This window comes from Lampris incognitus, chromosome 13, assembly GCF_029633865.1.
Source record: "Lampris incognitus isolate fLamInc1 chromosome 13, fLamInc1.hap2, whole genome shotgun sequence".
NCBI classification, from domain to species: domain Eukaryota; kingdom Metazoa; phylum Chordata; class Actinopteri; order Lampriformes; family Lampridae; genus Lampris; species Lampris incognitus.
In genome coordinates this window covers 36,543,003-36,555,518 of record NC_079223.1, presented here as the reverse complement: position 1 = coordinate 36,555,518, position 12,516 = coordinate 36,543,003, and the positions used below count along the sequence as shown (strand labels likewise).

Here is a 12,516-nt window from a genome sequence, read left to right as displayed (position 1 = left end):
ACTCCTCACTGTCAGGTGAAAAGAAGCGGCTGGCGACTCTACATGTATCGGAGGAGGCATGTGGTAATCTGCAGCCCTCCCCGGATCGGCAGAGGGGGTGAAGCAGCGACGGAGACGGCTCGGAAGTGTGGGGCAATACAATTGACCCAATACAATTGGAGGGGTGGAGGAATTCATACACATTCGATTACTACTTGAAAGGGATAGATATAATTTAGAATCAAACTAAATTAAAGTTTTGACTTTGGCTTCACACAGTCAAAGTATTTAGAATAAAAAAAATCAAACAGAAATAAAGGGATTTCTAAAGCATTGTGATTATAGTAATTTATTGTCGTTTCTGTGTTTCATGTGTTATGGACTGCTGCGATGTGACTATTTGTTTTGCACAGCATAACAAATAATGTATGCTAGCTGTAGTCCCTGTTCTATCATCAGCAGATGTGCTGCAGTTAAGAACGCTATTCTTATTAAGGGGGCGATTGCCTTCGCACTTCGAGCATCACAAGGACAGTGAAGGAAGCAAAAATGACATTCAACATTAACACCAAACCAGTGCTCATTTAAACCCATACACAAGGCTCAGCGTTTTCGGGTTTTACCGATTTTCACCTAAAAATACCCAGATTTTTTTAAAAGGAGCAGATCAGTTTAAATCGATTTCCCCCCGGATTTTATGTTTCCACGGATCCAAAAGTTGTTCCTGTTCGTGTGAGGTTATGTAACAGTGTCCTCTTGTGGTGAAATCCGGCATGCTGGCTGGCTTTGAAAAATAAAAACCGAAAACGCTGAGCCTTGCCTATACATAATGACCCATTTTAACTACATCTATGAAACAAACAAGGTTTAGCATTAGAGTTGGGGTTTTTTTTTGCACTGATAAATCTAGAAAAGAATGGCATGATAATCACATGCAACAGTGACACAAGAGACAAACAGAGCAAATAAAATCAATGGAGGAACACGATAATCCTCTTGAGAAGGGTTTTTAGTAAAACCTCTATCCTTCACACAGCCACACTGTTTGGGATCCTATCAGGGGACATGTAGTAGTAAGGCAGTCTCTTTCCCTCATTCCTCCTCTTTATTTCACTGCTTATGTCCACCAGCCGCTTCCTGAATGTCTCCATGGCCTTCTTCACCGGCTTCTCTATGAATTGCTCATCAGGGTACATGCCCAGGTACAGCTGAGGTAGAAAAGCACATAGAACAGTGATTTACTGAAGCTCTGGCAACAGGATGTAAAGGCAAACTGCAAAGAGGAAACAAAATGCTCCACAAGCAGGACTGTTGTAGGATTGTGTGGTTTCTGTTTCAAGATTATGCTTGTAAACGATTAAAAAGGTTGACACATAAGAGTGTGCCTGGGATCCATCAGGATCTGTGCATGTGCATGCATGCGTCTGTGTGTGTGTGTGTGTGTGTGTGTGTGTGTGTGTGTGTGTGTGTGCGTGCATGCGTGTGACACCGTTTGTGCAATTGGTCATTGACGGGCCCTCTCTGCACCTCATTGTCCTGGTACTGGCTGAGGGCCCAGACAGCCCCCAGGTGCCAGCAGGAGCGCCCTCGATCAGGAAGGCTCTCGATTATAAGTGTCACATCACTTGCTCCCTTCTGTGTTGGAGGGGGCTTACGCATTGTAGAGGGGGCATTGGGGATCCAGGAGCACCAGTCATACTGGAAGGTACATGAATAAAGTGTAAATGAGCTCACATTTCCGCAGCCATACGTACGGAAAATGTTATTCTGATACTCTATAAAATGAACCCACACCTCCCACCGCAGGGCAGCAGTTGACATTGTAATAAATCAGTGTTAACCCTGATGATTAAATGCGAAGTTTGTCGACGACCTACTTGTCCGAAATTGACAGCTGCATGCTGGGCTGAGGCTGTGAAGATCACGACGGTCAGATACTCTGTGAGCTCCTCGCATGTCTTCAAGGACTTTGGGAACTCTGTGCACAGGATGTGGGCAGTTGAAATTGACAGTCAGTCAGCATCTTTAGAGAAAATGTGATTTCTCTTTTGCAGAGTGTTGGTGCAAAGGTTCTTTGCAAAACACAACATGTGCCAGGTAATGTTGAAACAAAGGAAGTTTATTTGAATTGGTCTTAAAAAAGTTTGTTCTTCTCCACCATCCATCAGCTATGGCCAAATCATCTTACACTTGATAAAGCAATATAATAGCTTCTCTAATAGGGTTTCTGTTATGATACCTACCACAGTAGTCGAAGTCTTGCATACCAAAGCTGCACACATCTTTCACAAAGGCCTGGATCTCTTCATCTCCCTGTAGTACCTCATCACTGGTGTAGTAGATCGACAACACATCTGACACAAAACTGCAGGAGGGAAAAAGTAAAGGATGCCAATATTATACAGAGGATAGAGTATGATATGGCCAGGGAGTGGGTACAGGGTCCTGGGTGGGTCGGTGAGTAAAAGTGTGGTTTTGTAATGGAAAATGTATTCACACAATCAAAAGTAGCCTACTTCAGAACAATTTTAGTTAGAAACCAAAATAGGTGAAATATATTGACTCAGTTATGAGTTACATTTAGAGTTACTCTTAAATCAAAGGTTACTGCTCAACCCCTTGGAAGTTGACCTACAGGAATTCAACCTTTACCAGCAAAAGCAGAACAACCGCTCGTGTCAGAATGAACAGTTGTACATAAGACAGAGTTTAATATATTGTCTGTACAGTTTCATATATTGAGGTTTTGACACTAGCTTTCAAATAGTTTTTTCAAATTTGCAGAGTGCATAGTAGTCTATGTGCAAAATGTTTTAATTCGTGGATGTGTGCTTCCTATTTTTTTTTTCACAAATGTGCATTAACTGTTAGCAATAAAGCAGAAGTTTATTCATGGTGGAACAGTTGAAAGCACTGCAAAAACAAGACAAAGTTGTCTTGTGTTTGCAAAGGGAAAATGTTTGCATTCGCTGATGAAAATGTTTGCATTGGTATCAAATCAATGGAAATAATAAGTGTAGCAGGAAATCCTCATGTGAAATAACAAATTAGGTCAGTAGAATTTTGGCAGCTGGAAACATCAGGTCAACATAATCACTGCTAAATTTGTGCCCAATCCTCTAGTTTTTGGACAACCTGTGTCATGACACCTATTTGCAAAGATCCCACACCTGTTATGGCAAGCAAAGTTGATTTCTGTACAAGTTATAATTACCATGTTTTCAAGGAACTGCCCAAATCCATATGAATTAACACGCACACTCCTTCTCACCCTCTTCGTTCCATCTATGCCAATTTCAAAAGGGACGAGCTCTTGGTCCAGACCTTTCTTTGCTGCAAAATGGTGGAATAAACTCCCGTCTTCCATCAGAGCAGCTGATTCACTTACTTCATTCAAATAAAGGCCTAAAAACTCTCCTTTTCCAGGCCTACCTTCATCCATAGATGGTCTGTAAGCATGACTGTTGTACTGATTTTTGGCATTGTCCAGCTAAATCATAATTTCCTTCCCCTACTACTCCCCCACACTGTCAGTGATCTGCCTATTGTGCACTTACACTATAAGCACTTTATATAACATGCACTCCTGGCTGTGTCTGTCATACTGCTTTGTGGCATTTGAATGGCCTATTACTTACATCTCTTTTGTTGATCAACTTATTATCACTTATTATAACTTATCGCTGCCTGGCGTTGACTGTGGTGTTTTTGGTGTCATCATGTGGAGTGTGGGGAGGGGTGTCGAGGACGTCTGGCTGGGAGAGCTAGTGTTGGATCAGTTGAGGGAACTTGGTCTGCTGTGTCTGGCGGGCCCAAGGACCATGGCCCTGCCCGGAGCTACACTAGAAGAGGAAACACTGAGGGCAGTCTGACAGGACGCAGAAGCAGGGCAGGCTAAGCTAACTGCTAGCCAATGCAGACCGGCAATTCCGACAGTCATCCTGGTTGGCGTTCGTTCCCTTGGACAGTGATTTATTTTTTATTTTTTTAGTTTGGATATATGTGTTAGTTTGGATATATGTGTTCTTGTAGTTTTTGGATATGTATTTTTATCTTTGTGTTGCACTGTTGTGGACTGGGGGACACAATATTTCATTTCATGTACTTCCGTACATGAAATGAAAAGTGTTTCTGATTCCTTTTTATTACGCACTTTCACCAATTTCAGCAGACATAATGTTACTAAGATCAGGCATCTTAGTAATATTGTCATAGCCAAGAGATTGACACACAAATACATCCACTAATTGTTGACTTCTTTCTAAGTTACTTTGGGTAAAAGTGTCTGTTAAATGGGAAAATGGTATGAAATGAACACATACACACACTGCACACACCTCTTGGTGGCTTCCCACACTTTGTTACCATCATCTCGATAGAAGTAGGTGGGCAGTTCCTTCTTACTGTCCATGCCGCGGGCCTTCATGGCATCAGGAAAGCACAGAGATCTGAACGTCAGCGACTTCATCGCCTTCTGCACCAACTGGACATGACCACCTCCACCTGTGCCATTGGCCTGGTCAAAGAGAAAGAGCTTGATGTGGTTTGCCAGGTAGAGATGAATCAAGGTCATTCACATCAGAATAGATGTGACAACATTTTACTGCCATACTGTTTCAACCACACCTCCACTCTTTTCATAAACCTTGGCCAGTCCCAGACCCATCAAACCAGCAGTTAATGGCTGCACAGTGAATAGTGCGTTCTCACATCACCTATGGCATTGACAAGGAGGTTAACAGTAGAGACAAGCTCTAAAGGAAAGATCAGCAAGTCCGTCTTGATGTGATGGACTAAGATTTTAGCACACTCATTTTAGAAATGTTTCCGACAGACTATGCCATGGTATTTATTAACCCCCCTTTCTCTTCAATTTACACCATTTGATCAGCATCAATTGGTGCTGAAATTATTAGTAAAACATTCAATTGGTTAATGGAAAATTAATTGATTAGAAAATTGGTAATCAATTCATCATCTGTCAAAAAAATATATCAAACATTTGTTGGTTACAGATTCAAAAATTCTAATCTAACATTTGCTCATCTCGCTTTGATTCATATCATGAAATGAATACCTGGGGGGTTCTTGACTGCCATGTACACAGTATCAAGAAATCCCTTAGGACTCTGGGAACTTGTGATGGGTATTTGCCCATATATTCAACAGTCTGTAGACCAAACTATTAATTGATTCATCAAAAAAATATCATACATTAATCAATCTACTACTACGGCTACTACTACTACTACTACTTTCGGCTGCTCCCGTTAGGGGTCGCCACAGCGGATCATTCGTTTCCATCTCTTCCTGTCCTCTGCATCTTCCTCTGTCACACCAACCACCTGCATGTCCTCCTTCACCACATCCATAAACCTCCTCTTTGGCCTTCCTCTTTTCCTCTTCCCTGGCAGCTCCATATTCAGCATCCTTCTCCCAATATACCCAGCATCTCTCCTCCACACATGTCCGAGCCATCTCAATCTTGCCTCTTGTTTTGTCTCCAAACTGTCCAACCTGAGCTGTCCCTCTAATATACTCATTCCTAATCCTGCCGTCTTCGTCACTCCCAGTGAAAATCTTTGCATCTTCAACTCTGCCACCTCCAGCTCCACCTCCTGTCTTTTCGTCAGTGCCACTGTCTCCAAACCATATAACATAGCTGGTCTCACAACCATCTTGTAAACCTTCTCTTTAACTCTTGCTGGTACCTGTCTGTCGCAAATCACTCCTGACACTCTTCTCAACCCACTCCACCCTGCCTGCACTCTCTTCTTCACCTCTCTTCTGCACTCCCCGTTACTTTGGACTGTTGACCCCAAATATTTAAACTCATATGCCTTCATCACCTCTGCTCTTTGCATCCTCACCATTTTACTGTCCTCCCTCTCATTCATGCATAGATATTCCGTCTTGCTCCTACTGACTTTCATTCCTCTTCTCTCCAGGCTCTCCTCAACCTCCACCCTACTCTCACTACAGATCACAATGCCATCCGCAAACATCATAGTCCATGGAGACTCCTGCCTGATCTCGTCCGTCAACCTGTCCATCACCATTGCAAACAAAAAAGGGCTCAGAGCCAATCCTTGATGTAATCCCACCTCCACCTTGAATCCATCTGTCATTCCAACTAGATGCCTCACCACTGTCACACTTCCCTCATACATATCCTGCACCACTCCTACATACTTCTCTGCAACTCCTGACTTCCTCATACAATACCACACCTCCTCTCTCGGCACCCTGTCATATACTTTCTCTAAAGACACAATGTAACTCCTTCTGACCTTCTCTATACTTCTCAATCAACATTCTCAAAGCAAACATCACATCTGTGGTGCTCTTTCGTGGCATGAAACCATACTGCTGCTCGCTAATTGTCACCTCTCCTCTTAACCTAGCTTCTATTACTCTTTCCCATATCTTCATGCTGTGGCTGATCAACTTTATACCTCTGTAGTTGCTACAGTTCTGCACACCGCCCTTGTTCTTGAAAATCGGTACCAGTATGCTTCTTCTCCACTCTTCAGGCATCCTCTAACTTTCCAAGCTTGTGTTAAACAATCTAGTTAAAAACTCCACTGCCATCTCTCCTAAACATCTCCATGCCTCCACAGGTATGTCATCAGGACCAACTGCCTTTCCACTCTTCATCCTCCTCATAGCTTCCCTCACTTCCTCCTTGCTAATCCACCACACTTCCTGATTCACTATCCCCACATCATCCAACCTTCTCTCTCTCTCATTTTCTTCATTCATCAGCCCCTCAAAGTACTCCTACATTAATACATAATTAATTCATACATTAATACATTAATCAATAATGAAACTAATCATTAGTTGCAGTCTTAGCATTGAATCAAGTAAAAAAAGAAAGGCCTTGGGATACACAAAATCACCTTGTCGAAGATGCCGTTTTCACAGATGAGCTCCTCCCTGGCCTTGGTGTTGATGGCAATGGTGAAACGAATGTGTGGGATCAGCAGCTAGGAGAGGACCCATCAGTCAGTCTGATCCCTTAGTCACTGATTCGATCCAGCAAATAGTTTATGCTTAGTCAAACTGGATGTAAGGGGAGTCTCACCTTATAGACGGGATGAACCGCTGAAAGCTGCCTGTACATGGCAACGCCAAACACCTCGGACATGAGGTGTGTCTTCAGCAGATGTGTGACAGTCTGATGGACGTGGAAGTCGGCGGAGCGGACCCAGATCTTAGCCAGCAGCCAGTCGTACTGGCTGTCGCTGGGCAGGTAGATGGGGTTGTCCTCGCCTGGAGTCTGCTTCAGCTGGAAGAGAGTAGAAGTGGGAGTGAAACAGAGGAGTGAGAGAAATAAAGAGGAAGATAAGCCAGGCCACTCGAGAAAGAGAAAGAGATGAACACTGAAATGACAGTGGTAAAAGCCAACGCTTTTAGGAAGGTAGTGTTGTGTGACACACCTGCTCCTCAGCTGTCTCACTGTACCTGTATGGCCAGAGGCAGGATCTTGTTCTGGGCATTCCTGTAGAGCAAACAGATAGGAGCAGCCAGGTACTGCTGGGTACACGGGTCGGTACCGTTAGGGCTGATGCCATCCAGGACCTCAAAGTCTGCTATGTATATGTTACCTTCCTGGAAGGACAACATTGTTTAACATAATTGAGCATGTGTGTGTGTGTGTGTGTGTATTTTTGTTCAGCTTTATTTGTGAAGAACACTTTGAGTTTTGAGTTTCAAACCATCCAAGTGAGGACATTTTTGCAAAGTGGGGATATTTTGGACAGTCCTCACTTCTTAAAGGGTATATCTTATGGATAGGACTTGGGTTTACAGTATAGATTAGAATCAGAAGTAGGATTAGTTTAAATTCCAGGTAGGCATGCAGTTCTGATAGTTATGGGCTAAGCAATGAGGGTGGTCAATGAGGGTCCTCACAGGTATAGAATAACAAGTTGGTGTGGGGCTGGAAGTTTAGGCATTGTTGACATATCCTTGTATCTCTTTCTCGAACCAATGGCTCCAATCTCTCCAATCAGAGACATTTTGCATCATAAAAGAGAAAACTACTACTGTTCTCCCTACTCACAGAGTGTGAAAGGAATTGAGCAAGGACTGTGACAATTAATTTACTAGCTACCAATGATTTCTTTATATATTACTATCGTGATCTCTTAAAGTCCAACCCTCAGATGGCATTTGCAAAAACACGACTGAAAACAATGGAAAATACAGCTGTCAGTTTGTACTTTTCCCTCAGAACTGAGGGACAGTGGGGCATCCGGGTAGCATGGCAGTCTATTCCGTTGCCTTCCAACAAGGGGATCATCAGTTTGAATTCCTGTGTTACCTCTGGCTTGGTCGAGCATCCCTACAGACACAAGTGGCTGTGTCTGCGGGTGGGAAGCCGGATGTGGGTATGTGTCCTGATCGCTGTAATAACGCCTCCTGTGGTCGGTCGGGCGCCTTGTTCAGGGGGGAGGGGGAACTAGGGGGAATAGCGTGATCCTCCCATGTGCTACATCCCCCTGGTGAAACTCCTCACTGTCAGGTGAAAAGAAGCGGCTGGTGACTCCACATGTATCAGAGGAGGCATGTGGTAGTCTGCAGCCCTCCCCGGATCAGCAGAGGGGATGGTGCAGCAACCGGGACGGCTCAGAAGAGTGGGATCATTGGCCAGAAACAATTGGGGAGAAAAAAAAAAGAATTGAGGGACAGCGATACAGACGGAGTTCAAGAAAATCGTGATGTCCTATGTGTGTTTACCTCTATCTCTTGCTCCAGGGTCATGTCTCTCTCCAGGCAGAAAGCAACCATCTCATGAGTGACGGGAAACTTGTCTGGAAGTTTGATGCATTTTTGGATTATTACCGGGTTGCAGCCATTCAGGAACTGGTAACCAAACATGAAGTCCTCCTTCCAGTGCTGCATCACATACTCTGGGGAATATGATATAATGCAAAAGAAGAACAATATACACTGATGACTGAATGAATTCATACACTTTTTTTTGTTGTTATAAATTGTATGTTCGAAGAGCCGAGGCTGACCTGAAATCGTGTTTTTGATTCTCACAAAGATCCTCTCAAAATCAGCAAAGTCATTCCAGGAGGTCTGGAACATGTGCATAAACTGGTTCACACACAGGTTCTCTATGCTGGGAGGGAGAATGGTTATCATCAGCCACCATCCCCTTTCATGTGAAAATATCTTATCACTGCAGCGCAAAAATCCAGGCATAACATGAAAAGAAAAATGAAAAGAACCCAGAGAAAAATACACACAGCATCCGAGTTATGGTGCTTCCAGTTAAATCAGCTATGTTTGTACTCGGCCAATCCACTAAACCGAATGACTTCTTGAAAACGTCTTGATGCATGCACAATAATCCCAGTAAGGAAATCACAGAGAGTTGAATCAGTTCATTGGGGCACAACGTTTATTGACAGCAACGTTTCATCATCATCTAAGTGACCTCTTCAGTCTCAACTGACTGCAGGCATCCCCACCCTTATAAACAATAACAGTCGCATAACGCTAACCAGAGTTACAGTGGTTTGAACAGGGACTCAAAGAGGTCATCTACAGGGGCGTCCGGGTAGCGTAGCTGTCTATTCCGTTGCCTACCAACGCGGGGATCACCGGTTCGAATCTCCAGATACAATTGGCCATGTCTGCAGGTGGGAAGCTGGATGTGGGTATGTGTCCTGGTCACTGCACTAGCGCCTCCTCTGGTCGGTCAGTGCGCCTGTTCAGGGGGTAGGGGGAACTGGGGGGAATGGGGTGATCCTCCCACACGCTACGTCCCCCTGGCGGAATTCTTCACTGTCAGGTGAAAAAAAAAAAGGGCTGGCGACTGCACATGTATCGCAGGCATGTGGTAGTGGGGGTGGAAGTGACCGGGACAGCTCAGAAGAGTTGACCGGATACAATTGGGCAGAGAAAAAAAATAAAAAAGGCCACCTATGTGAAGATGGAATGACCATCGCTGAACCGATGGGGGGTGGGGGGCACGCCTAAGAGTAAGTCTGTAACTCTAAGAAAAATCAAAGAAAGTTGAATCAGTTCATCTGGATTGTATCCGGATTTTTCTTTGATTTTCTTACTTGGATTATTGAGCATGCATAAAAACATTGTAACTCTAGTTAATGGTAGTGGTAATTTGCACATGAAACCGATTGTTGTTTTCGGTCGTTATGCCACTGTATTGTTTATAAGGGTGGGGATACCTGCAGTCAGTTGAGACTCAAGAGGTCACTTAGATGAGTGATGAAACGTTTCTCTCTCAATAAACGTTATATAAAGACGCCCTCCTAGGTCGGCCCCGGCACCTGCCTCTGTTCCTACTTCGGCCCCACCTATGGCCCGGGTTTCGGCCCCATCTGTTTCCCCTCCTGTGAAGCGCAGCCGTTAGGGCCGCAGGGTCCGCCCCCCGACTCGTCACTTGTTTTCCCCGTGACTTTGCACTATGTCATTGACTGTTCTGTTGTAGAGTCTATTTTTATGTTCATGACTTGCGCTTTTGCTGTTTTGCATTGTTTTGTGTAGGTGAATTCTGGAGGGGGCCTGTGTGGTGACGCACATCTATATAACTAGAGACATTCACCTAAGAGATAATGCACTTCCACTTCCGGGACAGAGTTCAGGGTCGTTGTCGAATGTATGAGATGAAAAGTTGGAGCTAGTAAACTACCTCGACTACGTCTACTCTCACGTCTCCTGTCTCGTTGTTTTCTAACTCCACAAGCTCCTGGTTTAGATTGTGTGTGTCATCTTTTTGTGTGTCTCATCTTTTTTCTCTTTTGGGGAGGAAGTGTGTAAAAATCAGTTGTACCCAAGTGTCTTTAGAGAGTTTCTGTTTCGGGCTGGGGGATATAGCAATATTATAATCGATATTGTGATAGTGACAAGAGACTAAATATCGTCTGGGATTTTGGACATCGTTACATGGTATAAGTGTTGTCTTGCCCTGGTTTTAAAGGCAGCATTACAGTAAAGGGATGTAATTTTCTGAACTTACCAGACTGCTGTCACTGTTATATTATCTATTTGCTACTACCTGCCTGGACATCCTGTCCACATTACTAATGACTGTATATCAAAAATCTCTTGTATGTAAATATCTTATGAAAGCACCAGTCGTCATCCCTACAATATCATCATAATATCGATGTTGAGGTATTGGATTAAAGATATTGTGATACTGGATTTTCTCCTTATTGCCCAGCCCTATTTCTGTGGCCAGTTTACCAAGGTATTTTATCTTGTTTTAAGTCTCATAATGCTTATTTCAACATATTGCTAATAAAAAATCTTTGCTAATCCCACTGGCAAAAAAAATGCTTGTGAAAGTGTACTTGTTTCATGATTATAAGACTTGAATAAAGACATTTACCCTAGAAACGAAAGATTATCTCAAATCGTTTCTTGCTTTAAGATTTCTTTTCCTGTAAAGTGAAAAATTATCATAACAACACAATCACAAAACAAGTACCCTTTCTTGAAACAAGCAATAATATCTGCCAGTGGAACAGGACAATTTTACTAGTAATTGTGTTACTTTCTATGGGGTGGTTGGATTTGAGTTGTGTTTAGTCAGATATTTTTGTTTAGTTTAAGTACAAACTTGTGAAAGTTATTTCGTTTACATGTAGTTAAATTGTAACATTGTTTGAATTGTTAGTTACATAAGTGAATCCGAGTATTGATAATAATAATGAGATTTATTTCAGTTCCAATTGTATGTGATTTCTGTGTGCTTGATAAGGACTTTTATTGCGAAATTCTATTGGCGAGAAATGCGTGCATCCGGGGTCTCAGTTAGGGAGCTGCTGTGATTGGCTGATTTACGTTCTGGGGGTGACGTCAAGAAAGTTAATACAGCTTCAGAGCGGGGACTCTTTAGTATGACTGGACGAGGACGGACTGGTGAGTGATTGCAAGAGTGAGTGAGTTATATTGTGTGTTAGCTTTGAGTTGAGGGTACTTGAATGATGTATGTTTGTATTTTGTGTGTTTTCTTTTTCAAGGTTTGTAACCTGTTGGTTAAAAATAAAGAAATTTTCGACCACTGAGTGACGTCCTGTTCATCCTCGCCTCAGCTGCGGGGCTCGTTTGAGAGTTAGCAGCACAGTAATATCTCGAAATAAGCACTGTGAGACTTAAAGCAGCATCGAATACGTGTTTTGCAGCGTATGTCCTCTGGTTAGCGACTGTGCTGCATCCAGGAGCAGAGAGGGGTTAATACCTCACCAAAGTATTTCAACAGGGATGAACCCATGTGCTCTTGTCCAAGGATGAACTAACTAGCCACTAGGCATGTACACTATCATCTATAAGAGGAAACATATTCAATTTATAATTTGCAAAGTGGTCTTTTCCCTACTGTTTTTATCCCTCTTCTAACACGGACAAACCAGTGTCAGTGTCACTATTCATGCTGGTAAATAGAGAGCGTAGAGTACAAATGCAAATACCGTTGATAACATTACAATGGCTCTACAGTATACCAAATCCCTCTGAACAAACGTATATGTAAAGCATTTCACTAAGCCGCAC

General features: G+C 43.1%; 1 protein-coding gene across 1 annotated transcript in view; it reads right to left on the bottom strand.

Annotated features, from left to right (window-relative positions):
* Positions 1 to 318: 318 nt before the first annotated feature.
* Positions 319 to 12,516, bottom strand: part of alox5a (arachidonate 5-lipoxygenase a) — a 28,615-nt gene continuing 16,417 nt past the window's right edge. Inside the window, exons 5-14 of the mRNA XM_056291876.1 lie at positions 9,009 to 9,115; positions 8,725 to 8,897; positions 7,447 to 7,593; positions 7,067 to 7,270; positions 6,882 to 6,968; positions 4,317 to 4,495; positions 2,223 to 2,344; positions 1,857 to 1,957; positions 1,507 to 1,677; positions 319 to 1,187 (exon numbers count right to left, since the gene is read on the bottom strand). Coding sequence (XP_056147851.1) covers positions 1,008 to 1,187; positions 1,507 to 1,677; positions 1,857 to 1,957; positions 2,223 to 2,344; positions 4,317 to 4,495; positions 6,882 to 6,968; positions 7,067 to 7,270; positions 7,447 to 7,593; positions 8,725 to 8,897; positions 9,009 to 9,115 — 1,471 coding nt within the window. The 3' untranslated portion in view covers positions 319 to 1,007. The remainder of the gene's footprint in view (positions 1,188 to 1,506; positions 1,678 to 1,856; positions 1,958 to 2,222; positions 2,345 to 4,316; positions 4,496 to 6,881; positions 6,969 to 7,066; positions 7,271 to 7,446; positions 7,594 to 8,724; positions 8,898 to 9,008; positions 9,116 to 12,516) is intronic.